The 25,838-nt window shown below is 59.6% G+C and overlaps 9 protein-coding genes and 3 non-coding genes across 12 annotated transcripts; 5 read left to right on the top strand and 7 right to left on the bottom strand.

Annotated features, from left to right (window-relative positions):
- The first annotated feature begins 3,492 nt into the window (after nt 1-3,492).
- EHS24_009549 lies at nt 3,493-3,573 on the top strand. Its single transcript has one exon. It is a non-coding gene; the product is annotated as a tRNA-Ser (tRNA).
- A 252-nt stretch (nt 3,574-3,825) lies between these two features.
- EHS24_009550 lies at nt 3,826-3,905 on the bottom strand. The gene has a single exon. It is a non-coding gene; the product is annotated as a tRNA-Gly (tRNA).
- A 335-nt stretch (nt 3,906-4,240) lies between these two features.
- EHS24_009551 lies at nt 4,241-4,366 on the top strand. The gene has a single exon. It is a non-coding gene; the product is annotated as a tRNA-Pro (tRNA).
- Nucleotides 4,367-5,963: 1,597 nt separating this feature from the next.
- Nucleotides 5,964-6,833, bottom strand: MRPL16 (mitochondrial ribosomal large subunit component; the record flags this gene model as incomplete). Its single annotated transcript, XM_028624827.1, has 3 exons — nt 5,964-6,455; nt 6,510-6,518; nt 6,651-6,833. 3 exons carry the CDS (start codon nt 6,831-6,833, stop codon nt 5,964-5,966), a joined length of 684 nt encoding a protein of 227 aa, XP_028474995.1.
- A 350-nt stretch (nt 6,834-7,183) lies between these two features.
- Nucleotides 7,184-8,024, top strand: EHS24_009553 (uncharacterized protein; the record flags this gene model as incomplete). Its single annotated transcript, XM_028624828.1, has 4 exons — nt 7,184-7,216; nt 7,287-7,297; nt 7,535-7,672; nt 7,976-8,024. The coding sequence occupies 4 exons, from the start codon at nt 7,184-7,186 to the stop codon at nt 8,022-8,024; spliced, it is 231 nt and encodes a 76-aa protein (XP_028474996.1).
- A 373-nt stretch (nt 8,025-8,397) lies between these two features.
- TIM50 (mitochondrial inner membrane protein required for protein import) lies at nt 8,398-10,069 on the bottom strand (the record flags this gene model as incomplete). The annotated part of the gene is made up of 4 exons (XM_028624829.1): nt 8,398-8,646; nt 8,712-8,908; nt 8,949-9,207; nt 9,266-10,069. 4 exons carry the CDS (start codon nt 10,067-10,069, stop codon nt 8,398-8,400), a joined length of 1,509 nt encoding a protein of 502 aa, XP_028474997.1.
- Nucleotides 10,070-10,718: 649 nt separating this feature from the next.
- On the top strand, nt 10,719-13,216 carry MEF1 (Elongation factor G, mitochondrial; the record flags this gene model as incomplete). Its single annotated transcript, XM_028624830.1, has 2 exons — nt 10,719-11,029; nt 11,095-13,216. 2 exons carry the CDS (start codon nt 10,719-10,721, stop codon nt 13,214-13,216), a joined length of 2,433 nt encoding a protein of 810 aa, XP_028474998.1.
- Nucleotides 13,217-13,622: 406 nt separating this feature from the next.
- Nucleotides 13,623-16,506, bottom strand: EHS24_009556 (uncharacterized protein; the record flags this gene model as incomplete). The annotated part of the gene is made up of 5 exons (XM_028624831.1): nt 13,623-13,727; nt 13,798-15,273; nt 15,316-15,960; nt 16,012-16,177; nt 16,217-16,506. 5 exons carry the CDS (start codon nt 16,504-16,506, stop codon nt 13,623-13,625), a joined length of 2,682 nt encoding a protein of 893 aa, XP_028474999.1.
- A 367-nt stretch (nt 16,507-16,873) lies between these two features.
- Nucleotides 16,874-17,479, bottom strand: HHF1_3 (Histone H4; the record flags this gene model as incomplete). Its single annotated transcript, XM_028624832.1, has 4 exons — nt 16,874-16,999; nt 17,079-17,201; nt 17,343-17,386; nt 17,461-17,479. 4 exons carry the CDS (start codon nt 17,477-17,479, stop codon nt 16,874-16,876), a joined length of 312 nt encoding a protein of 103 aa, XP_028475000.1.
- A 272-nt stretch (nt 17,480-17,751) lies between these two features.
- EHS24_009558 (uncharacterized protein) lies at nt 17,752-18,180 on the top strand (the record flags this gene model as incomplete). Its single annotated transcript, XM_028624833.1, has 4 exons — nt 17,752-17,898; nt 17,945-17,953; nt 18,008-18,097; nt 18,145-18,180. 4 exons carry the CDS (start codon nt 17,752-17,754, stop codon nt 18,178-18,180), a joined length of 282 nt encoding a protein of 93 aa, XP_028475001.1.
- A 1,149-nt stretch (nt 18,181-19,329) lies between these two features.
- On the bottom strand, nt 19,330-22,731 carry EHS24_009559 (uncharacterized protein; the record flags this gene model as incomplete). Its single annotated transcript, XM_028624834.1, has 2 exons — nt 19,330-22,268; nt 22,431-22,731. 2 exons carry the CDS (start codon nt 22,729-22,731, stop codon nt 19,330-19,332), a joined length of 3,240 nt encoding a protein of 1,079 aa, XP_028475002.1.
- A 669-nt stretch (nt 22,732-23,400) lies between these two features.
- Nucleotides 23,401-25,050, bottom strand: EHS24_009560 (uncharacterized protein; the record flags this gene model as incomplete). Its single annotated transcript, XM_028624835.1, has 4 exons — nt 23,401-23,658; nt 23,847-24,694; nt 24,782-24,859; nt 24,900-25,050. The coding sequence occupies 4 exons, from the start codon at nt 25,048-25,050 to the stop codon at nt 23,401-23,403; spliced, it is 1,335 nt and encodes a 444-aa protein (XP_028475003.1).
- Nucleotides 25,051-25,838: the final 788 nt, after the last annotated feature.

The following is a 25,838-nucleotide window of genomic DNA, read 5'->3' on the forward strand; positions in this document are numbered from 1 at the left end:
AACTTTGGGGCTACGCATTGTGTTTCATGCCAAAACACACGACAGGCCAAAGGCCACGGGCCGCAGGCTTGTTGGGCTTCGCGTCACTGCGAGGTCTATTCTTCTGCCTCAATGGATCAATGGTGAGCTCCCGGGTCCCCCACGACAACCTCTGTACAGAAGGATAGAAGCGCTTGAGGAGTTTGTCGCAAGGGCTCAGAACAACGATTTGCTCTCGCCGTTCCTCCCACACTGTGCGACGGTGTTCCCTCGCCAACAGACCGGTATTTGCCTTTGCCTCATCGTCGTGTTAGTTCGTCCCGTTGTTCCGATTTATAACTGACTCTGTATGGGCTCCGTTGCAGTGTCGTTGACTCCTTGGTTCCACTACGTCCTGCTTCCACTAGCGCAACGCTGGCTCATTGCGTCGCCAGGAAACGAGAGCCCCCCAGTTAGCTGAACAAGACTAGAAAAGGCTGTTGGCAGGGAGAGACGTGCTATTGCTAGGAACTATGGGCAGTTGCCGCGTCCGTCACAGTCTTCAGCCGGGGAGCGAGCGACGGAAATCAATCTTGAGTAGCAGGTACCGTTGTCAGAGGATCAGAGTGGAGACAGCGATTCCCGTGTACCCGTGTGCTTGTGAGCTTGTTCCATGGCGAGAATGTAAAACTGGGAACTACCTTTGTCGGCATGTTACAATTCCGACCAAACAACCTCCCCCTCCCTCCCTCATCCCGGTCGTCCCTAGCCCCATCCTGAAACCGGTCGCACACACGATCACACGACCGCAAGTTCCTCGTAGTCGCGGCTGGGCGGGATCGACGAGGCATGGAAACAACACAGTGGGGTATGGTGGGAACCGGCACCTCGGCATCGTGAATTGCAACGTCATCTGCCATCGGCCATCTGCGCATCTGCCGTCTGGAAAACAGGCGCTGGCGAGACTGGTGAGAGATTCGTGTTTGCTGGGAACGGGACGAGGCTTGGCAAACGGTCGGGCAGAACGATGACGGACGACAAACGGCAAGAACCGCCTGCAACAGGACTCGTCGTGGGAGTTGGTCCCTGCTTGTTTGGCGCCGTACCAACCGTACTCGACACTGGCGGCCACGAACAGTGTGCGCTCACCTCCCCCCGGGCCCCTCGAGCATTCGTCTGATGACTACGGACATCTCTTGTGCATAGGACGCGCACCGAACGGTGAATCCGCGGATAAAAGAAACAATGCATCGACGGTAAAAGCAGTCGGGTCGGAGATCGGCGAGTTGCTTCGGAACGCGCGCGCAGACGATGTTCCCCGCAAACGTTTTGCCGCATACGTCGAGATATGACATCAATCGCAACACACGCTGGCTGCAGCAAGCTACACCCAGGGGCCTGTTTCGCACAGCAACTCGGGGCAACGCTTCCGCACGTGACGTATCGTATCGCCCGCACTGCCGCCGGTGCCAGACACTGTGCCGTGCCAAGCTGTCGCTGTCGCACGCCTGCTGGAGAGGGCTCACAGCTCGTGGGATGGGAATAACGGTGGCTGCGGGTCGGACGACGGCCTCCGAGTCACCCCCGACTGTGAGGCACTGCCCAGCGCCAAGAGGGGTTGGGCACCACCGCTGTTGCTGGACAGGGCCACTCCGGATTCCGGACCCCGCAAGTATGAGATCATGAGTGAGACACCCATTTTTTTTTGGCTGTGCGCGACGCAACTCGCTTCCGCTGGGTGCCACACGCCAGCAGAGCATATATAGGCACTGGCAGGAGCTCGGTTGCGGCCAGGCCGAGTCTTGGCCTTGTGATTTTAAGGGGGGTGATTTCGGGTGGGCCGAGCTGGGTCGCTTGCGAGCAAAGGTCCTGGCCGCCGTTCCGTGGTGGGTCGGAGGGTTGTGGCAGATTTAAACGTCGTGCAGAGGTGACGTACGAGTGGAAGCACCGTGGTACTAAAGAACTGATTTTTGACCAGGCAAGTGGCCATCTCTCAAGCGTCTTGTTTTCTTCATCGTTCGTCGCAGGCCGCCCCCAAGTCTCTCGCCAAGTGTCACTGGGAGGAATGGACAACCAATCCGCAATGGCTCCACTCGAAGGGCCGCCCAGGTGTTCGGTCGCTGGACCCAGTCGAGGTGCTGCCGATGATCGTTGCCGAGAGGTAGTCGACTACAATTTGCACATCCAAAGAAGAATGTGAGGTCCACGGTGCTGGAAGATGAGTGGGTCTGTGACGGTACCCACCCCAAGGTCCGACTCAAGGGTCGGTACAATCACTGGCTCACTCATCTCCCAAAAGCGGAGGAGGAGACACAAACAAAACAAAACAAAATACGCTGCCAAGGAAGACTCGCTTGACAAGGTGAGTGTCCGTTCGTGTACACCATCGTGATGAACAGGAATGGTCTCAGGTCTCATACCGCAGCAGATTTCGTTACATTGGACCTGCCACGGTATCCTGCAGCCACGTTGGGTTTCCTATAGCTCTGTACCGTCTGGGAAGGTTACGGGGTTTGGGGCTCCTTGACGATGGGGAGTGGTTGGTAGGGAACAACTTCAGCCACGACACAGGCAAACCCGAAGCCCCTGCTCAATCAAATGATTGTCCCCCGCCAGCGACGGGACCCCATACGCTGACCGAAGTGATAGTGCCGGCGATCGGGTCCTACGTTCCCCCACCTGTGACGGTCCTCTGCAGCGTGCACCAGCCCGTCAGGCTGTTAAACACCTGGGCCCGGTCCTTTGCCGTATCTGGTGTTGGTGGCTTTTTGTTTTATTTGTCGGCGCCCCGCTGTGTTTGAGCTCAACCCAAGGGATGGTGGCGTATATGTCAAGTGACATCCCAATCTCCTCAACACGTCCCGATGCCTGGACCTATCGCGTGTCCCGTACGGAGTGCGTGCGTTGGCGGGTTCACACGTCGGACAGACCGGTCGGATATCCGTTGTCTACATACTGGGAACGTGGAGGTCTTACAGGACTCGTCACACCTTGCCCGTCGCAGTCAACCACTGTTCACCCGCACAGCGTGGGAGTACCCGACTTGCGCAGTTGTGAGTCTGGTGGGACAGCCACAGACACTGTAGCTTCTGGAACAATATCCCTCTCTGCCCTCATGATGGCCCACTCCCTCCCCAACCGCATGGCCCATGCCCCGCCACTTGGTCTCTAAATCCTGGGGGCGGGTTGCTGCCACAAGCGGACACCTAGGTCGGTGAACTGGGTGTTGTTGGCCTGGCGACCATGCCATCGCTAATGACTCGAGTAAAGGGCATCTACCGTCTGTCTGCCACCGAAAACAACCCATTGACGGGCGTCGGAATACCGAAAACATGGGTGGCCCAAAACACCACTCAGATTCGCCATCCCACCCACATCGGCGAAAAAACACCCCGCCACCCATCGTCCATCACCAGGGACCCTCCGACCTCCGACCTTCCAACCACCGTTTCTCCCTTTCCACCCGACCATTCTGCATCATGCATGTCATCAATCGGAAGCCACGGAGCTGCTCTACAAGCACAACACCATGGCGGCAATGTGGCGGAGTGGTTAACGCGATTGACTCGAAATCAATTTCCTTCGGGAGCACATGTTCGAATCATGTCATTGTCGGAGCTTGTACAGCTCGAGAGACGTCGAGAGATGTCTTCTCTTTTGCTCTCGGGGTCGTGTGGATGATGCGGTGCGTGGCCGTGGAGGGGGTGGGGGATGTAGAGGGAGGGAAGGACGATACTGGACTGAATGTGGCCACCGGCAGATCGGTGACTCCCGAAGTGCCACTCTTCGGCCCTCGTCTTCATCTACATCTTCCCTGCCCAAAACAGGAAGCCCCAGAGGCCAAAAGAGAAGGCCTAGAGCGGCTTCTACACCGTAAGGGAGTCGAACCCCTGCCGCGTCGAGCTTGCACATGGCAACGACGCATGATACCGTTTCACCAACGGTGTGGACATGTTGATGTCGATGGTGTTTGCGGCGCGGTCCCTAGGCCTGTTTCCAGCTCGTTTTCCTGTGATCTGAGAGGATATGCAGAAAGAGAAGGGTCAGAAACGTTCCCTGCCCTGATTTCCATTGGTAAGAGGGAAGAAACGGAGGAAAGGTGGCCGGATGACGGCCGTCGGAAATTACTGATGCGAATCCGCCAGCCCTTCCGTTTCTTCCTTCCTCACGGTCATCCAACTCTCCTTACCACCACATCTCCTCCAGACTCCTCCCGGTTCCTCCAAACCCCTCCCAGGCCTCTCCAGTGTACATTCACATGCGCTGGATGCCCTGCATGGCGGCTCTCGTGGTGTAGTGGCTATCATACTTTCTTAGGGTCCAGATCATGGTCTCTAATCCTCCTTCGGATTCGTCTCCGCATCTCTAGCTATGGAAGTGGTCCTGGGTTCAAATCCCGGCGAGGGCCTTCGCTTTTGGCCTCTGCAGCCTGTTTCTATGCTTTTGTGACGCTGAAGAAGGCTGAGAAAGGATGGCGGAAGGAAGGGGGGCATGGAGAGTGTGACGGGGGATGAAAATGCCACTTTGGTCGGAAAGATGTGGCGACTGGTCGACACAGGTTACACCGTGCCTCCCGTTCCCGCTGCCTTACTGGCATCATGTCCTCCACACAGCGCACCCTCTTCCCATATCTCCTCTCTCTCACATCTCACTACTGACCGACCCGCTGTCCTCAGCATGGCCGCTGAAACAGACGGCCTCTGAAGGGTCACACTGTACCAGCTTTGTGGCGGCGCCTCGGTCGTGGCGCAGCCGCACGTCGCCTTGCAGACGAAACACTAGCCCGGGCAGACACATCACAGAACCGGTTGATATGGGCACTGTAATCAGTGGACAAGACGCCAGAACAGCTGGATGCCGAGGTTCAGAGGGAGCATGAGGCGTGTGAGCGGTAAATAATGGACCCAAACGCCTACCCCAAAACCGGCCGCTGACACCGGCGGTCGTTGCTGACCTGGTCTCCTTCCCAGCCTGAAGACCACATCTGCGTCCCGACTCAACCGCAGCGGCCAGCTCGAGCTTACCGTACACCACGAACGTCCCCGAATTGCATCCAACTTATCTCTGCTGTATCGCCTCGAAGACACGATGGACCAAGGCTGTGTCTCCCCAAACATATCCATCCAGCTGACGCTCGCCCGCACCGAGAGGCAGGGCTGTGGATGCACATGGTCCACTGCTGCATGCCCCTCGGGCACTCGCACACGCTCAAGCACGGGGAGTGGCAGGCGGTCGTACGTGGGCTTCGCCGAGGCGTGTGTCGATGCAGCGATGCAGTCAAGGAGATGCGGTATGCGCCCTTTGAATGGCTACAGCAGGCCCACATCGGTGAGTGCAGAGCCATATCCATAAGCTGATGTCCCCCGCCTTCCAGTCCGCGCGCTCGACCGCCGCCACACGTCAGCGCCGGACAACCGCGCCCCGCGGTGCTGTACCATGGTCCCTGCCCAGCAGGATGAGGACAAGGCCCACCACAAAACGGACGGCGACTGGCCTGAAGCGGTGTGTGAAGCGGCGTTGCTGCGCGCAGCCGACATCCTCGGCACGGCGGCAGGCGTGGGCACATGGGCAGTGCGTCGAGTCACATAAAGGGATCGGCGGATGTTTGGATGAGAGGCGGGTGCCGTCTGCGTGTGGACGTCGAATGGTGTGGTTGTAGGCTTGAGCATGTACCCTTGTGGACATGGTGCCGATGTGGCGGCTGGTATGTCTTGCCTTGCCTCGCCTCGTCTTTTCATATCCGCTCCGACACCTCCAGTTTCACCTCACGGCATACGGATTGTCATCTCCTTGCGAGTCAGAACAGGTCAGCTCAGTTGTCACACCACGGACGTTGTTGCCCACGCCCGAGCCTTTCGTTCTCCATCGTGCCCCTGCACACCACCGTCAGTCCCTTGGGTTTCTCGCAGCTAGAATGGTATGTGATATGCCATGCTGCTACAAAACTAGACTCTGTCCCTTGATGGAACAGCTCTCTCTCGCTCTCTCTCGCTGTCTTCCCCGTTCTATGCGCGGGCCTCGGAGGCGACGGCCTGGGCGATGGGGGTTGGCGGGGGCACCAGCTCGACGTTCTTCTGGGCCTGGACGGGTGCCGCCAGGTCGCTGCTGACGATCGATCCGAGACGCGGCGGGGTCTGGGCGTTGATAAACTCGGTCGCGACGGGCATCTTGACCTGGGCGAGCTTGAGCGCCTGCCTGGCAATCTCCTCGCGAATGTTGCCGCCTGCCACCTCGAAAATCACGCGGCCGGCCGGCACGCGGCATGCCCAGTACTCGAACGTTCCCTTGCCCTTGCCCATACGCGTCTCGTTACCCTTGACGCACACGGGGACGTCGGGGAAGACGCGGAGGAAGAGCTCGGCGCCCTTGACGGGCTTGATCTTGCGCTTGACGGCCGCCTGTGCCGAGGTGAGCTGCGCGGCCGTCAGGCGCACCGCCGTCAACAGGCGGATACCAAAGCCGCCGTGCTCCAGAGTGGTGCCCTTGATCGAGCCGCCCTAGATAGTTAGCAGAGCTACGACTGGCGCCTCGGTGGATATGTGTGAGCTCACGATAGGCAGCTGTAGAAACGTCAGCAACTATAGGTCTTCGCAAGGGACACAAGACACAGCTCGGCGGCGTGCTGCAGCATGCGGGGAGGCCGTGCAGCCCATTCTGCCTCGCCTAGCGTGTCTCGTCGTGCATGTACGCACAGTAGGCTTGCCCTTGAAGCTCTTGCGGTACTTGACTTTCCTCGGCGCGAGCTGCGAGCGGAAACGGACCTGCTGGGCGACGGGGGAAGGGGTAGGGAGAGCCGCGCGCGACGACGAGGCGATGGGGCCTGCGGGTGCGGCGCGGAAGATGTTGCCCAGTGGGCGGAGGCCGGCGAGGAGCATGGGGTGCCGGACGACGGGGTGTGAGGGGTGTGTGTTGTGGGTATATGCACAGAGCGAGTGGTAGTGGAGGTCGTCTTGCCCAACTTTCCAGAGCAGAGGCAGCGAGCAAGGAAGCGGAAAGAGAGTGTGCCTCGCTCGGCGATTGTCGGAGAAATGGCACCCCCTCCTGTCTCCGGGCTGGCGCTGGCTGGCTGGCTGGCTGGCTCGTTGGCTGGCACACACGGTGTACGCTGGCTGGGCTGCGAGGGCTCTCTCTCGGGCGGATGCGGCGCGCTCTGCGTCTACAGCTGGGACGACGGCCATTGACGACTCTTGCTACAACCTCTAAAACCACTCCTCCCCCAGCCAAAATGTCCTACAACATCGCCGGCAAGGCCATCAAGGTGAGCACCACGGGCGCGCGGCAGGGAGAGAGACAGACACACAAGAAAACAGACATGCTGACCCTTTCAGAACGAGTACATGTGAGTTTGCCGAGCTCGGACAGTTGGTCCGAAAGACGTGCCAAGTCGATGGGGGAATACGATGTGTGCACAACCTCCACGAGGGGTATCGCGAGTTGCTGGGCCCATACACGTTGGTCACGGGCACACAGACCAGCGACGGCGACACCCCACTGTGCATTGGACAGTCGACCGCGTCCCACATCGCACATTGGCCCGTCGAAGATCCTGCAAACAGCGAAATACTAATGTTACCAGCGCTCTCGGCACCATCTTCACCACCATTGGCATTGCCCTCGCTTCGTCGGGTGGTGGTGACAAGAAGGTGGCTGCCGCCCCCGCCCCCGTTGCCAAGGACACCACCATCAACACTGGCAGCAAGGAGGAGGACGAGTTGTGCGTATTGACCCTAGCTAGGCCTTGGGCGACGGCGCTGCAAGGCGCGGCTTAGGCTTGGAACGGACGGGCAGGTGCCAGAGGGCTAGGACGAGGACGAGCGTGCCGAACCTTCAGAACCGAGCCGGGCATGGGCTGTGTTGTGAATATCATTTCGCGACAGCACGCGCCGCGGCTCGACGTTCAGTCCTCGGTACTCACTTGTTTCTGCCGTCTCGGGCCCTATCTCACCCGTCCACTCCGCGCCCAGGTCTTGCTAGCCACCACCCACAGAAAACAGCAGTCGCTGACAGTCCCCCGCAGCATCCGCGCTTTCGTCGCCGCGGCTGAGGAGAAGCCCGCCGCGCACTAAACTAAACGAACCATGTGCAACGTATGAAAGCAGCATTTGAGCATGCAAAATAGATCGAACGCGCGGGACAAAACAAAATGAGCGGGCGAGCGAGCGAGCGAGCGAGCTTTTGGTCTCTTCCTTTTTTCCATCGTCTTCTTCTTGCTGATGTTGTTGTCTCGCCTGAGTTGCTGGTAGACATGGTGCAGCCGGTCCGGTTTCTGCGTGTCTCGAGTGCGTAACCTGCCTCATTGTTTATCAGTCAGCACGCTAGCGAGGGGCATGGCATGGCCCGTCCCACAACATGGTCGGAAGAGTGCTGCATATGTGCTACGAAATGTGTGGTGTGTGTACCTCCTGTGTGTACCTCCTGATACCCCGCTCCCCGGCCTCCTTACTGCTTGGGCTGCTGCTCCTTGCCCGCGCCCGCCTCGATCTGCTCGGGGGCGACCGGCTGGCCAGGGCCGCCAAACATGCCCATGAGCGAGCCCTTCATCTCGGCCATCTGGCGCTGCTTGTCCTCCTCGATCATGCGCGCAAACTCGTCGGCGTGCTCCTTGTAGTACTTTTGCTCCTCCTCGTACTGGCGCTGCGCCTGCTGGCGCTTGACCTCGAGGTAGGTCATGGGCTGCTTGGGGCGCGACTGGGAGAACACATGTCAGCTGTTTATGGCGGGAACGCGACCACTTAGCTAATGATTCAACTCACAGCAGCACCACCGCCAAACACGCCCGAGAGGAAGCCCGAACCCGCACCCGCTGCGGCGTTGGGGTGGGCCTTCTCCCACTGCGCGACGGCCTCGGCCTTTGCCTCGGCCTCCTTCTTGGCGTACTCGCGGGGAATGTCCTTGCCAGCATAGTGCTTGAGCACGGGGCGGACATCGGCGGGGGCAAAGATACCAATGGCTGGAGTAGGTTAGGCAAAGAATATACCATCGGCACCTACACTCAAGGAAGGGGATCATCTCCACGAGACCCTTGTCGCCGCGGGAACCGTCCCATGGCTGGATGACAATGGCGTTGTCGGGCTGGAGGGCCGAGTGGTCCGAGTTGGTGTCGAGCATGACCACCTTGGAGAGGTCACGGTTGAGGTACTCGAGGTCCTTGACAACCTTGCCGTCAATGTAGCGGGTCGACTCGCGGAAGAGCTTGTAAGGGAGATAGAGGGTGAAGGGGTCAAGCTTCTCGGCGACGGGGAGGGCAGTCTGGGGAAGGCGGTCAGAAAAAAAAAGAGCCACAGGCGCAAAGCACGCAGCAACTCACGTAGACGGGCTGGCTGGTGAAGAGGACAATCTCGTAGAACTGGCTCAAGTAGCCGAGGAAGTAGTCCACACCAGGACGCTTGGCCGTACGCCAGCCGTGCTGACGGTCCCAGGTGGAGTGGACGAGGAGGTCCTCGAGGTCCACAAGGAGAGTGTACGGGCGCTGGTGAGGAGCAGGCAGGGGGTCGGGCAGGAGCTTGGTGAACGCAGGCTTGGAGAAGTAGTCGCTGAGCTCGGCAAAGCTGCGCTTGAAGCGGTCAAGAGCGCTGCCGTCCTGCTTCTCCTTCTCCTGCTCGCCAACGTACCAGATGGCACCAAGTCCACCGACCAGGAGCGTACCGTAGGCGATACGCGACATGAAACGGCGCTGGCGGTCAATAGACGACTCGTACTGGGGAGCCTTCTTGCCCTTGCCACCGGTCTTGCCCTTGGCCTTCTCCTTGGGCTCCTCAATCACGGGCTGGAGCTCCGGGTCAATGTCAAGCGAAGGGAGCTGCGACAGGTCCGGCTTGTCCGGGATCGCCTCCTCGACCTCGGCAGGCTTGGCCGACGCGTCAACGGCAGGCTCAGCGGTAGGCTCGGGGGCAGGCGGGGTAACGAGGTCCTCGGGGGCAGAGGCGGGCTTCTCAGCAGGCGAAGGTGTCGCGGGAGGAGTGGGAGTTGCTGGGGTCGCCGACGGAGCAGGGGGAGCAGCACCTTCAGGCTTTTTGATGCGAATAAACGCAGGCGCCGTGCTGGAGATGGGGCGCATAGGCGCACGCCGAGAGGTCGAGGCAAGAAGCCGCGCAGTGGACGTGCGCAGCATGGTGGTGGGTGGAGTGAATGTGAGGTGGCGAGAGATGGAGACGATGTGAGACCGACGTCAGATGGCCCAAATGTCGAGCGGCACACCAACCACCACCAAAGATTTGGTCCCGTCCGAGGCAATGTGTGCAGGAGATGTCGAGCCGCTCAAAGCAAACGGTGGGCAGCAGGGCAGTTCATAGCACCGTCAAATCAATGCAGATATCCTCGGTGCTGCTTCTAAGGACTGCCATACATGTGCATCTGTACATCTCCTTTCCCAGTGCAGTGCAGAGAGGAGAGAACCGCCTGTCAAGACTGGAGCGGCTCTTTTCGGGCAAAGACGGAGGCAAGAGGCCGATGTGGCAGACGTTTTGAAAGCGGGTCCTGTGTGCATGCTCAAGGCTCCACACGGCTCTGCTATGTATGCCCATCTGCACTCTTGTCGGTGCCGTGGCGATACATGCACCCCCGTTGTTGCAGAGGTGGAAAGACGGCGACCTCTGCAGTCGTTGTCCATTGTCTACCCGCCGCCACTCTGTCGCCGCTTTTCCGCGATCCGCCCGAACTGAAAAGTCGCTTCCGAATTTCAGGTCCATCCTGGGTCGCCGCGACTGTTGACGTTTCTTCAACCACACCCACACCCACCACTCTCCCCAAAACACGGCAACATGACCGCCGTCTCGCGCCTCCTCGTGCGTTCGCGCGCCTCGATCTCGTCCCCGGCCCTCGCCCGCACTCCTGCGCGCGTCGCCGGCGCCGTTCGTGCCGTTGCACCCCGCTCGCTCTCGACTGCCGCTGTCATGCGTCCTCGTGCCGTCGCGCAGACCGCCGCCCTCCGCCGCTGGGCAAGCTCGGCTGCCCAGGAGGTCGAGGTCGAGGCCGAGGCCGAGGCTGAGGAGCCGCAGTGGCCTGAGCGTGTGCTCCCCACTCTCACCCCGAAGGACGTCAAGCGCCTGGAGCGCCAGCGTAACATTGGAATGTGAGCTCTCCCGTTGGCTGGCGTGTTTCAGTGTATATGGCGACGTGACTGACCACCGTCTGCAGTTCTGCCCACATTGACTCGGGCAAGACCACCCTTACCGAGCGTGTTCTCTACTACACTGGCCGTAGCAAGGACATCCACGAGGTCCGTGGCCGTGACGGTGTCGGAGCCAAGATGGACAGCATGGAGCTTGAGCGTGAGAAGGGTATCACTATCCAGTCGGCTGCTACCTTCGCCGACTGGAGCGCGCCCCCTCCCCCCACCGAGCTCAAGGAGGGCGACAACCCCGAGCGCGAGAGCTTTGCGTTCAACATCATCGACACTCCCGGTCACGTCGACTTCACCATCGAGGTCGAGCGTGCGCTCCGTGTCCTTGACGGTGCCGTCCTCGTTCTGTGCTCGGTCTCGGGTGTCCAGTCGCAGACCATCACCGTCGACCGCCAGATGCGCCGTTACAACGTCCCCCGCATCGCTTTCATCAACAAGATGGACCGCGCCGGCGCCAACCCCTTCCGTGTTGTCGAGCAGCTCCGTACCAAGCTCCGCATGCCCGCCGCTGCCGTTCAGGTGCCCATCGGTACCGAGTCGGACTTTGGCGGTGTCGTCGACATTGTCCGCATGAAGGCCATCTACAACGAGGGCGAAAAGGGCAACCAGGTCGTCGAGAAGGACGAGATCCCCGAATCTGTTCGCGAGCAGGTCGAGGAGAAGCGCGCCGAGCTCATTGAGCAGCTCTCGGACGCCGACGAGGCCCTCTGCGACAAGTTCCTCAACGAGGAGCCCATCTCGGTTCTTGACATTCAGCAGGCTCTCCGCCGTGCCACCATTGGCCTCAAGTTTGTCCCTGTCTTCATGGGTTCGGCCATCAAGAACACTGGTGTCCAGTCGATGCTTGACGGTGTCTGCCAGTACCTCCCTGCCCCTCACGAGGTCCCCAACGAGGCCCTTGACACCACCCTCCCGGCTGCGGCCCCCGCCGTCCCCGTCATCCCCGCCGCCGAGGCTCCCCTCGTCGGCCTGGCCTTCAAGCTGGAGGAGGGCCGTTTCGGCCAGCTCACCTACATGCGCGTGTACCAGGGTGAGCTCAAGAAGGGCTCGGTCATCTACAACGCCCGTACCGGCAAGAAGGTCAAGGTGCCCCGTCTCGTGCGCATGCACTCGGACGAGATGGAGGATGTCGACTCGCTCGGCTCGGGTGAGATCTGTGCCATGTTCGGCGTCGAGTGCTCGTCTGGTGACACCTTCACCGACGGTACCTCGCCCCTCTCGATGACCTCCATGTTCGTCCCCGAGCCCGTCATCTCGCTCTCGATCCGCCCCGAGGGTAACGAGACTCCCAACTTTTCGCGTGCTCTCAACCGTTTCCAGAAGGAGGACCCTACCTTCCGCGTCCACGTCGACGCCGAGTCGCAGGAGACCATCATCTCGGGCATGGGAGAGCTCCACCTCGAGATCTACGTCGAGCGCATGAAGCGCGAGTACAACGTTTCGTGCGTTACCGGCAAGCCCCGTGTCGCGTTCCGCGAGACCATCCAGCAGATGGCCACTTTCGACTACACCCACAAGAAGCAGTCGGGTGGTGCCGGTCAGTTCGGTAAGGTCAAGGGCTACATTGAGCCCCTCACCGCCGAGGAGAGCGAGAACGGTACCGACATTGAGTTTGTCAACCGTGTCATTGGTGGTAACATTCCTGCCGGCTTTATCCCGGCCATTGAGAAGGGTTTCCGCGAGATCCTCGACCGCGGTATTCTCACCGGCCACCGCATCAACGGCGTCCGCTTCGTCCTCGAGGACGGTGCCGCGCACATGGTCGACTCTTCGGAACTTTCGTTCCGTCTCGCCGCCATCGGCGCCTTCAAGGAGGCCTTTGCCAAGGCAAACCCCACCATCCTCGAGCCCATCATGGACGTCGAGGTCGTCGCCCCCATCGAGTTCCAGGGCAACGTCATTGGCGCCATCAACCAGCGCCGCGGCACCATTGTCGACACTGAGATTGCCGACGTCGAGTTCACTCTCCAGGCCCAGGTCGCCCTCAACGACATGTTCGGCTACTCGTCGCTCCTCCGTGGCCAGACACAAGGAAAGGGCGAGTTCTCCATGGTGTTTAGCAAGTACAGCCCCGTCATGGGCGGCGTGCAGCGCGAGATGACCGAGGCGTACCGCAAGAAGCAGCTCGGCAACTAGACGTCCGTGTCCCTTGCTCCCTCCCCTCTTTTAACAGTGGGCCCACCCATTGGGGCATTCATCTCGGGCTCCCACTAGATGATCTGATTTAGGCGCCTCCCCACACGCGCATGGCCCGACGGCCTTGTACCACCATAGACATGCATACTCCACTCCCATCTCTGCAATGGTGTGGCGTTGTGGTTTGATACAGCGGACAGGAGCAAAAGGTGGTGCGTCGAGGGTGGTAGCGTAACGTTCATCATCGGGGTGACATGCGAGACAGCACGTAGAATGCATGGCATGCTGACTACTAACGATAACACTTCAATTCTCATGCAACTTTATTTGTTCTAGTTCGTTCTTGTGGCGGAGAGAGACACTTTGAGGGTGTCATTTTGCGTTCCATGGGTCGCTTCGCCTCGGTTCAGTCGTACTGCCCGTCAAAGCCCTTGCGCTGCATCGTGAACATGTCAGCGTAGCGTTCGCCCTGGGCCATGAGCTCGTCGTGGGTTCCATATTCGATAATGGTCTGTGGGCCACGTTAGCTCGGCGGATCACCCCCCAGCTCAGCCCCCAACCTCCCAACCCCCCCTACTCACCCCGTTGGCCATGACGGCCACCTTGTCGGCGCGGCGCACGCTGCTGAGCCGGTGGGAGATGAACACCGTCGTGGCGGTCGGCGGCTTGCCGTTCTTCGTGGCGCTGATCGAGTGGATGCGGTTGAACAGGCGCACCTCGGCCTCGGGGTCGAGTGCGGCCGAGGGCTCGTCAAAGACGATCAGGTCGGCGCGCTCGGCGCGCATGAACGCACGCGCGAGCGCGACGCGCTGCCACTGGCCGCCGGAGAGGCCGACTGTAGGGATCTTGGGGCGCTTGCCACTCTTCTTGGGCTTCTGTGTGGTCTCGGTGGCGGTGTGGGCAGCAGCGGCCGCCTCGGAGTCCTTGCCGTTCTGTTGGTCCTTGGACGCGACTTGCTCCTGGGAGTCTGCAGCACCGTTGACTGGAACTGGAGTCGCCGTCTCGCCGTTGATAGCAGCCGATTTGGTGGTGCAGTCGACGTCTGAGTCGCTGGCAGAGTCGCTGTCAGAGTCCCAATCGGACCCGCTGTTGGTGTCGACGTCGTCAGACTCAACGGTGGAAGCGGTCTCGGTGGTAGGGGTACAGCTGTCCGACTCGCTCATCGTGGATAGCGCACCCACCTGGTCGTTGGGTGGCGCGGCTGCTTGATCGACAGTGTCGCCGACCAGGTGCGAGACGGCGCCGTTGACCTCGTGCGAGTGGTCGTCGCCATTGGTGTGTTGGGCCGGGGTGGTGTCTTCACAGGTCTCGGCGGTGTCGGCCGTGCGGATCACAGGGCTGACATTGTCGCTTGGCGTACTTCCTCCGTACCGCTCGGTGGTAGCAGTCTCGCCGCCCCCAAACGTCCGCTTGACATTCTTGTACGGAACGAGGATGGCGTTGGGCGGGCCCGCACGCTGCACGCCCTTTGCACCCGCGCGCCCAATCGCCTTCTTGAGAGCAGCCTGGTCGCCCATGAGGGTGACCTCGCCCACACCGACATTCTCGGCGAGAGGAAGCTCGTACTTGGAGAAATCTTGAAAGATGCAGCTCATGCGGGCGTGCAGCGACTTGGAATTGTACTGTTCGGCAGGACGGCCGTTGTACAGGAGCATCCCCTCCTGGTCGAGGTTGAGGAGACCGAGGATGGCCTTGGCGAGTGTGGTCTTTCCGCCCCCGTTGATGCCGACGATGGCCAGCTTTTCGCCGGGTGCGATGGTAAGATTGATGTTGCGCAGAGCCGGCTGAGCGGCGCCAGGGTACGTGTAGGAGAGGTTGCGCATCTCGACGGCCATCCCGCCGGGAACGCGTACGGCCTCGTAATCATCACCAGTGTCGGAAGTGGTGCGGTCAACGGCGGCGTAGTATGCAGCGAGCCAGAATGGGGCCTGGATACACTTGCTGAGCTCGTTGTTGGTGTACTGCGTCGAAAACACGACATGCTGTATAGACCTGCGACAGGTCTCCATCTCAGTGACGGAGATGGGAAAGCGGAGACTCCCAGAAGCAATAAAGACCTGTGCGGTGTCAGCGAACGACAACTGGGCCTCAAGACTCACGTAGAAGGACGACTCCAGAGTCTGTTTAATCAACGGGAGGGCAACGAGAAGGGGGTGGTCCACATGCTGCTTCTTGAACTTCTCCTTCAAGGACAGTGTTCTCCATTGCGAGAGGATCCAGTCTTTGAGTCCAAAGAGGATGACCTCCTGCTTCTTATCACCATACGCAAACGCCTCCAGTCTCGACTTGCTCATGCGAGGTCGACGTTCGGCTCGTTCCTGCTTGGCCTCCTGGCGGCCGTCCTCGGTGGCCCAAATGTAGTACTCGGCGCAGCTAGCGACAGACGGGAAGACGCCAAACGTGACGAGCGCGGCGATAGTCAGCCAATGCTTGAGCGCCGACTCTGTAGTGGCCGACTTGCGCATCATTTTGCCTCGCTTTGCCATGAGACGGCGGAAGACGCGAACAACAAGGCCAAACTGGCCCACGACCCTTATAGAGCGACTGACAGTCGATTCGAAGATGCCCATAATGTCGGCCGGGGACATACGGAGCTCCTTGCCGTTGACCTGGGCCGCATACCCTCCAGTGAGGATGGCAGCCTCGTCAAACATGGACATGGTGAATGGGTCGGTGGCATCGGAGATGGAGGATGACAGTTGCGTGTCGAGAAAAGCGTACCGCACTGCGACATTCATTTCATGCTGACGGTCAGTTCGGCTCTCTGGAATGTGGTGGTTGTGGTGGCTGCTCACATGGATTTGGCGCTTGTTCTTATGGAATATCCTCCTGCCCACCCCATCCAGGTTGTTGATGACAATGTCTTGGAGGGCGGCAATGGCAACTTGACTCCACAGGACAGAGCCAGGGTCACTGAGTGTCTTTGCGGTAATGTCCTCGAGCTTTGCGGTGGCCATGACGCTGGCTCGTCAGTAAAGGCCATTGCTCGCCACCACTTACCCTACGACTGGGATAACACCCTTCAGGACAATGTACAGCAGGTGGATGGCCCAGCGCAACTTCTGCTGGCGGTTGGTATCGGCCCACAGGCGCGGGACGACAATGCGGAGAATGTCTACTGCAATCAGGACGTTGGCCTTGTTGAGAGGGCGAGGGTAGCCGGCCTTCCGGAACTTGGGGTCGTCTTCTGGCGCAACCAAGCGTGACTGAAGCCAGAGCTGAGTGAGGAGGGGAAGGGCCGCATACTTGGGTGGCAAGGTAGTCTTGCTGAAAGGTTTGCGTTCCTTCATCTGTTGTCAGAGATGAAGTGTGGTGGCAAAGGCAAGAGGCAGTCAAGGACGTCCTTTAGTATTGGAACGAAAAGAAGCTGCAGTGATGGCAACCGGTGAGACAGCCAGGCGGGATACTCCGCGGGTTCTCTAGTCAGAAGACCTGGTAGACGTTTCTTGGGAATGGGAAACAAAAAGTACACAAACACCAGTCGCACCTCCGTGCCACAGTCATGATGGGACAAGTGGAGGTTGTGCCAGTAGCAAGGGGTTTACGCTCTCACATCGAGGTAAAACAAAAAGGACTGGGCTTCGGCCCACAAGGCAAATTCGAAACGAAGAGGAGGAAACGAGGAGGAGGGGATCTCTTGGAGGGGGTGGCGGTCCTTTAGGCGCCGAAGCCGTAGAGGGTGCGGCCCTGGCGCTTGAGAGCGTAGACAACGTCGAGCGAGGTGACGGTCTTGCGCTTGGCGTGCTCGGTGTAGGTAACAGAGTCACGGATGACGTTCTCGAGCTGCGCCGTTAGTGATGTCCCATCACGGCGATTGTGTAAACCACAGACTGCCGCCACCCAGTCGGTCGTCCCAACTCACGAAGATCTTGAGGACACCGCGAGTCTCCTCGTAGATGAGGCCGGAGATACGCTTGACACCGCCACGGCGAGCGAGACGGCGGATAGCGGGCTTGGTGATGCCTTGAATGTTGTCACGAAGAACCTGAGAAGGCACGTCAGCACAAAGAACACCAGAACAATGTCGGAATGCAACAACTGCAGCCACGAGCCCCACAGGACAACAGACGCTGTTACACCGCTGTGGATGCCCCGCAGTCATTCCATGGTGTCAAGTGAGACCTACCTTGCGGTGACGCTTAGCGCCGCCCTTGCCAAGGCCCTTGCCACCTGGACAGTCAGCGTGTGGTCCAGTGATGTGTGATGTGATCCTCCACCGGGCCATCAATGCGACAAGAACGTACCCTTTCCACGACCGGACATTGTTGATGCTAGTCTGAGATGTTAGAATCGCGCAAAGACTTGTACAGCAACACTCACTGTTGAGGTAAGGAGGGAGAATAAGAGAGAGGGAGACTGGATGGATGAAAGAGAGACGGAGAAGCAAAGGAGATGCACCAGACGGCGGTTATCCGAGTGCACTGCCGCGCGCCATTGACGACAGGCACGGGAATCCCACCGTGGGAAAGCATTTTAACATGCAACACGAGTTGAGCCGATCTTTTCCACTTGCACTCCCTATCCCAACAACAACCATGCTTACCGCGACCCTCGGCCTCTTCAGGCCCCTCGTCGCATCGGTTGCCGGGTCATCGCGCGCCTTCTCCACCTCGCCCGTCGTCGAGGTCCTCAAGACCCACTCGGGCGCCAAGAAGCGCTGGCGTGTGACCGGCAGTGGTCTGGTGAGCTCCGCATTAGCATTGTCGTTCCAAGCTGACATGTTCCCAGTTCAAGCGCGTTAGTTTTTCATCAATGCTGTGGGCGGTGAACACAATACTAATTTACATACAGGGCCAGTGCGGCAAGCAGCACCTCAACACCTCGTTCTCGGCCTCGCGCATCAACCGCCTCGGCAAGGCTGCGTACGCCAACAAGGCCCAGGTGAGTGCTGTCCATGGCTCTTGGGACAGCTCCAGCTGACGTATCAGTCCAAGGTCCTCCGCCGCTTGTTGCCCAACGCCTAGATGTATGCATAGATTCTGACTCGGAGACGGTCTTGTTGAGCAGACTGACCGTGTGTATCAACGCCAAACGGTTGGTTAGCCATTGGCCGGGCTCTTGGGCCGTGGCCGACTTCTTCCTTTATGTGGGCCACCGCACTACAGAGCGTTGATGCTTGAGCGGGCCGGTCATCTACATCTGCAGAAGTGGAATTGAAGCCCTTGCTCGCCTTCCAGGAGCCAGGCAACTGCCACCCATGTGCCAGACCAGAGTAGTGAACTGCGGCCGGGTGTGACGCTCCGGCCTACAAGATCCTTGCGCGTGAGACTGCCCAGACGCTGTCCATACCGAGCGGGCTCGTTGAACATTGGACAGGTTGGCTGCATGGCTGAGAGGATGCGGCCTCAACGACGCTGTGCGAAGTCTGACGTGTTGGTCGGGATCTGTAATCGCTACGAAAAGAGCCCAAGTACTCGTAGTGCCATCCCCTGTTTCTCAGTAGACCCGAACCGCCAACATCGGCCTTGGTCGTCTCAAGTGACCGCATGCATCCTGGTCACCAGACCATGCAGACCAGATCCGCCGCAAGTCAGAGCAGATCCATGGCCATCGCGTAGCACGTTGCAGCGTCAGTGTCCGTGTCGGGCCGGCTTGCCGCCCAACATTGCTCACCACTCCACCACCTCTTTATCCCGCGTTCCTGCCCTACCTCCGTCGGCTGGGCAACGCGCCTTGGCAGGATTTGCCAAGTTACCAGCCTTACATGGCTTGCCCCACACGTTCGATGCCCACGCCTTGGCAGCAATGTGTCGTTTATAGGTCGTGAGATCACGCGACCAAGCACGTTCGCGAAGGTCAAGGGTACGCTGGGGCTGGTGTGGTTGTGGCTCAACGCAGATCCAGTGACCCAGCGAGTGACAGGTTTCAGTACTCGATGCATTTTTGGTATTTGAAAGCTACAAAAGAGAACCCAAGGTCCTTTATGTGTTGTGCGGCCGCTGGCGCAGGCTGAGGGGATACGCTCTAAGTGTACCGTTCCCGAACACCAGCACTGTACAGGATGGACGATGCGATAAAACTTGCTGATAAGATTGAAAATGGGGGAATTTGTGTTTGGGGTTTGTATCTTCTAAAACTTCTTTTCTTCGGCTCCATCTTTGACCAGGCTTGCCTTACACCGGGATGGTGTTCTCGATGTGGAGGGTCTTGTCGCTCACGGGGTGGGCGAGGGCTGCGGGCTGCTTGCGACGGAGGATTGCGCGCTTGCAGAACTTGTAAGCCTCGGACGCGGCGAGGTAGACAAAGATCATGCCGAAGACGATTCCCCACTCCCAGGTAAGGGAGCCGATGAGGAAGGCCTTGTCGTTGACTCGGGGAATGTAGACGACGGGGAAGGTGGCCAGGGTGAGGACGACGACACACCAGAGGAGCACCTTGTTGTCGTAGAGGTCCATCTGCCAGAGACTGCGGGACATGTGCTTGCACTCGAGGGCGTGGATCATGAGGACAATGACGAGCGTGGCAAAGCACGTGGAACGCGCCTGGAACACGGTACCACAGGACGCATTCAGGCCCTCGTTACACTTCTCGCCGAGGTCCTTGGGGAAGTAGCCGCCCCACATGACAATGACAAAGTTGACGAGGGCGAGCGAACCCATGAGGAAGCCGTAGAACACGAGGTCGACGTAAAACTCGACGGTAAAGATGCGGTGGAACGCTTCCGGGAGCTGCTCCATGGCGTCGGGGGCGGTAGGCTCAAGGCCGAGAGCGAGGGCGGGGGGTCCGGCAGCAAGAGTGTTGATCCAGAGAGCGGCGACGGGGGAGAGGGGGAACACCGACTCGCCGTTGTCGTCCTTGAACGCAAGACCGATCAGGAGGACGATGATTTCGGCCAGGTTACCGGAAAGAAGGTACAGAAGGAACTTTGCCAGGTTCTTGAACACTGAGCGACCCTTTCGGATGGCACGGATACACGAGGCAAAGTTGTCGTCGGTGAGCACAATGCGAGCGGCCTGCTTGGCGACGTCCGATCCCGTACCCATGCCGACACCGACGTCGGCGCGCTTGAGGGCGGGCGAGTCGTTGACACCGTCACCAGTCATGACGGTAGTCTGCTTGCGGCGGTGGATGGCGTCGACCATGCGGACCTTGGTCTCAGGGGCACAGCGAGCGACAACCAGCGGAAGGTCGTCGAGCGCATCGACCTGGTCATTGGTGAGAGCGTCAAACTCCTGGCCAGTCATGACGGCCGACTTGGCGTAGCTGCGCTCGAGAATACCAATCTGGAGGGCGATGGCGGTAGCGGTAGCGGGATGGTCACCAGTGAGCATGCGAGGCGTAATGCCGGCACGGTGGCAGTCGGCGACGGCGCCGGCCGACTCCTTGCGAGGCGGGTCAAAGATACCAGCGAGGCCGAGGAACGAGAAACCGCTCTCAAACTCCTCACGAGGGACGCCGCGGATAGTTGCCGCAGACTCGATAGGCTCGTACTTTCCGCAGAGGGCGAGGACACGGAGACCGTACGAGGCGAGCGCATCGACCTTCTTGATAATGTCGGCCATGGCCTCCTCAGTGAGGGGCTTGTCGCGGACCATGGTGCAGCGGTCGAGGACGCGCTCCACGGCGCCCTTCATAAGACAGAGCACCTTGCCCTTCTCGCCCGGCGAGGTCGGCCTGTACAGGTAGGCAATGGACATGCGCTTGACGGTCGAGTCGAAGGGGTGCTCGACAATCTGCTCGTACACACCGTGGACGTTGTCGTGGCGCTGGACGAAAGACGAGCGGCGTGAACCGGGCTCCCTGGGGTGCTTGTGGTGGGAGTTAGCGGATCCAGTGAGGACGGGCTTTCCGAAACCAAGCTTGTGGGCAGCAACCTGGAGAGCAATCTCGGTGGGGTCACCGTTGGCCTCCCACCCCTCATCGTCTGTGGGGCGGGTGAGCGTAGCCTGGTTACAGAGCGCGGCGCAAATGGCCATGTCGCGGAGTCCAAACTCCATGGACGAAGGCTCAACGTTGGCGATGTCTTCCGATTCGCAGGTGTCGTTGCGGTTGAGGTCGAGGGTGCCGGCGGGGACGAGGGGCTGGAACTCGGGGACAATCTCGCCACGCGGGAAGAAGGGGTCCTGGCCAGTCTCGACGGTGTACGTCTGACCTTGCTTGGTGTCGGTGGGGGCTGCCTCTGACTCGCGGGGGTCAAGAGCAGGAATCCACAGCCTGCGGACAACCATGCGGCCAACGGTGAGAGTGCCAGTCTTGTCGGAGCAGACATTGGCAACGCCGGCCAGCGCCTCGATGGCGTCCATGCGGCGAACAAGGGCATTGCGCTTGGCCAGGTCGGTGGACGCGCGGGCAAGAGTGAGGGAAACGACAGCGATAAGAGACGCAGGCAGGATGGAGACGGCGGCAGCGACGGCATAAATGGCCATGGTGTCGGGAACGTTCTTGAAGCCGGTCGAGGCGACGACAACGAGGGCAATGACGAGGGCACAGCCGAGCAGGAAGTAGGCCAGCGAGTTGAGCTTGATCTGGAGTGGGGTGGTCTCGGCAAGGCCAAGGAGAACCTTGGTCTTGTGCCAGAAGCGAGCAAAGCCAGTCTCGGTGCGCGTAGCCTTCTTGGAGAGGGCGTCCGCAATCTTGCCGATCTCAGTGTTCATGGCCGTGTAGGTGACAACAGCGTACGCGCGGCCCTTTGTGATCTGGGCGCCCGAAAACACCATTGAGACACGGTCACCGACGGGGCAGTTCTCGTCCTCGACGGACTCGGACTGCTTGGCGACGGGAAGCGATTCACCGGTAAGGAAGGCCTCGTCGGCCTCGAGGTTGGACACGCCGTCAAGCACGCGGCCGTCGGCGGGCACAATGTCACCGTTCTTGATGAGCATAATATCGCCAGGCACAACTTCGTCGACGGCGATCGTTTTCGTAACTGTCTGAGTGGCGTTGTGGCGCATAACAGTCGCTTGGGGTGCTCCCACGGATTCGAGGCTCGCAACAGTCTTCTCGGCCTCCCACTCGGTGTAGGTGCCGACTCCGACGTTGATGATAACCAGGGCGGCAATGACACCACCACTGATCCAGTCGGTTGTTCCGAACGACACCGCCATGGCGCCAACTGAAATTGTCAGCTAATTGCTACTTTTGAAACAGGCAGGTTCCAGTAGGAACGGAAGTGGGTGGAGTGTGAAAACCGCGGCTGTTTTGCCGGTACAACACTCTTTTGAGCGCAAAAAGCTCCACATAATGGGCAGACGACGCCAGGGATGGGGTTACTCACTGAGAACAAGAGTCATGGCGTTTCCAACCTGGCGCGCAAAGATCTTCAGCATGCTGGGTTTGGCGGGGGGCTTGAGGCGGTTGGGCCCATAGATGGCGAGGCGGCGAGCGGCTTCATCTTCAGAAAGACCGATCTTGGGGTCGACTTCGAGAGCAGCAGTCACCTTGCTTGCTGGTACGGTGTGGGGCTTGAAGGGCATGTGGTGCCCGACCACAGTGTCATCGGTCACCGTGCTGGCATGGCGGGGGAGTGATTCCTTGTGGTCGCTGGGTGGTGTTGTAGGGGTCTTCTCAAAACTCATGATAGGTTATGAAGAAGCCCACAATCTCACGACCGAGCAAGTCTTATATATCTGTGTGGCCAAGTCAAGTCGACCCATGTTCGTATGATGCGATCCCCCGATGCCGGCCCCCAAGACCCGAGATCTGGATTGATCCGCTCAGGTTTAGCCAAGCCGCCAAGGTCTCGGGTACTGCGTAAACTGGTTGTCAATGAGGTAAGAACGTGTGTGACGACCACCATTGTATACGTACTCCGCCAAGACATGACTGATAGCGACCCAGGTGGTGGGGCCTTGGCTGTAACTTGGCGTGGACAGGTTGCTACGGGCAGGGCTGCGGCTCTTTCGGCGTAATAGATAAAAAGCGCAAGAGGCCGCTATCCCGCCAAGACATGTCTAACTTGGCAGGCACGGGGCGAAGGCCTCCAATTGCCGCTCCACTCTCCGCCCAAAAAAAAACTCGATTATCCGCGCACCCGCCTTGTCCGGCCGCCGTGCACGTACGAACGACAGCTGCATTGCATGAACACCACATGCTTATCTCATACTTGGCGCCCGCCGCTGCCGCCGGCGGGTGTCGACACTGTCCAACGCGGGGCAGTGGGCGGTTGCAAGACCGAGGCGGCCATTGCCCCCGGATGAATACCCCGCCGGGCCAGGATCGCAAAGCCTTCGCGTAGCGCAGGAGAGTTACTGGACAGAGGAGATGAGGGCACCAGGAAGGAGAACTCGGAAGGCGGTGACGATGGTACGAGTGCCAGTGCAGATGACGATGGCGACGACATGGACATGGTAGATTGTTGTTGACCTATTGTTTGCGCGGTGACTGGTAATAAGGGTTGCTGTGAAACCTGTGCTGGAACCGGCGGAGGACCCAAGGGATGTGTCTGGTGGAACAGCAGTAGATCCGATTCGGATACCCGTGGCCGTTTGTTCTTGTTCACGATGCTGCGTACAATGTCATCACCAGAACGCGTCTGGTGGAATCGCAGCAGATCCGACTCTGATAGCCGTGGCCTCTTGTCCTTGTCCATGATGTCATGTGCGATGTCGGCCCCCGGACGAGTCTGGTGGAATCGGAGCAGATCCGACTCGGAGAGCCGTGGCCGCTTGTTCTTGTTCGCGATGCCGCGTACAATGTCGACACCAGAGCGCGTCTGGTATACACCTGCTGGCCTCTTTTCCTTGTCCGTGGTGTCAGGGGCGATGTCGACACCAGCATGCCGCTGGTGGAACAGGAGCAGATCCGACTCTGATAGCCGTGGCCGCTTGTTCTTGTCCATGAAGCCGCGCACAATGTCAACGCCAGAACGGGCTGGCGATGGCAGTTGCGCGGCAACAGCAGCAGGAACTGGCCTAGGGCCGGTCACAGGACTCGCTGTGGGGCCGCAAAAGCCACTGGGACCTACAGCATCCACGGCCGGGACAGTGGTGGTCAGACGACCTGGGGCTGATAAACGAGGAGCCTTGCGGGCCGCGGCGGCGCCATCTTTGGCTGGGCGCACGCGACTCTTGGCGCTCGAAGAGGTCGAGGAAGGGTGGTCCCTTGAAGCTTCTGGTACGCGCTGGCGAAGGCGAAGGCGAAGGCTTGGCCCGAGGTGCCCATGTGGAGGTGCTGCCGGGATGGGGAGGGCGCCGGTTGTTGCCGGGGTTTGAGACTGGCCAACATGCATAACAGGCAAGGAATGCTTTCGAGGACGTCCACGCCCGCGTTTTGGTGGAATGTGCTGTAAAGGCACTTGAGGAGTCAGAGCAGGGACAAGAGAGGATGCCGTGACGGGGCCAGCAAATGGAGCTGGTGCCACAGCGATGACTGCGTTGGGACGGCCAAGGGAGGAGCGCAAGCGGCGGGGAGAAGGGAGCTCGACGATGACCGTGGGAAGAACATGGCCGTTGCGGCGCACAACAGACGTTTGCTCTGGTTCTGATGTTGGCGCCTGTGCTGGTACGGGCCTGGCTGGTGCCGTGGGGCGCGAGCTGGAGCCTGCGTGTGGGTCAGCGATTACCACCTCCACATTTGTTTGTCACGAGCCAGCGCAAGGTGTGTGTGTTTGTGACAATGTTGACTCACCAACCCCTTTCGGGCGCTCCACAACCGCGATGGATCCTCCTGTCGTGTAGCTTGCAGGCGCAGAGAAGCAGGCTTGGGCTATCGAATGTCAGGACCTATGTAGTTCACTGTCACGTACCTTGCGTTGCTGCGGTGTGAACCGCCGACGCGGCAGCGGTGTCTCCGCTGAGACGGAGCAGGTGGAAGCATTGAAGCTGGGCTTCTGTAAGCCCAGAAGGTAGCACATGGCCGGCCTGGGTTGCCGCTGGTCTAGATCGTTTTGGAGGCATTGGGGAGACGATATGGAGACGATATGGAGACACAATGTTGACGCTCGAGCAATGTCATTCATGTCACCAAAGCGGCCAAGTGGACGCAAACATTGTCGTCACTAGTGTGCTGGGTGGGAGCACGTGAGCGGCGCAAAAACCAGTTACAGTCTGACTCCTTGGGGGATCGAACTTAACAAAAGTGGAGATCCGGCGGAATGCCGTTAACCGGACATACAATAATGGGTAATCCGGATAATTCGGATAAAAATGAGGGTAAATAAGCTCTCACCCAGAGCCTCTGAGACACCCATTACGGTGAATGTGATGACGTTGTGGACGCTATTCTGGGAAAGTGGTGCGATGCATGCCAAGTCTGGAGACGAAGAGAGAAGCAAACATTCGTGGCCCATGGCCGTGGAGCATCTTGGCGTGCGGAAGCAGGTCTGTTCAATGGTGGCCGGTGGTGAACGGATAGGGGCCTTGCCGGGATGTCTGAGAGCCTCTCTCTTTACTCTTACCCTCTTGAAATCTTGAAATTGACCTCCACGTGCAGTGACACCCCTTTGTATCGAGCCCATCGTCTGGCCTGCCTTTACCTCCTACACATACGACGCGTCCAGTGGCCAGTGGACACGGTCTAGACCATTGATCCAGGCGATACACGGCCGGCCTTTACCAAAGGTTGGAATGTGGATCCGGCGCCAGTCAAGGAACCCGATTCCAGCGGACACTAGATGCTGCATCAGGAGCTGGAGACTGTGCATCGCTCTCCTTTCTGGCGGGACATGCTGCTGACGTCTGGGCAC

Source organism: Apiotrichum porosum, assembly GCF_003942205.1.
Source record: "Apiotrichum porosum strain DSM 27194 chromosome Unknown scaffold_9, whole genome shotgun sequence".
Lineage (NCBI taxonomy): Eukaryota > Fungi > Basidiomycota > Tremellomycetes > Trichosporonales > Trichosporonaceae > Apiotrichum > Apiotrichum porosum.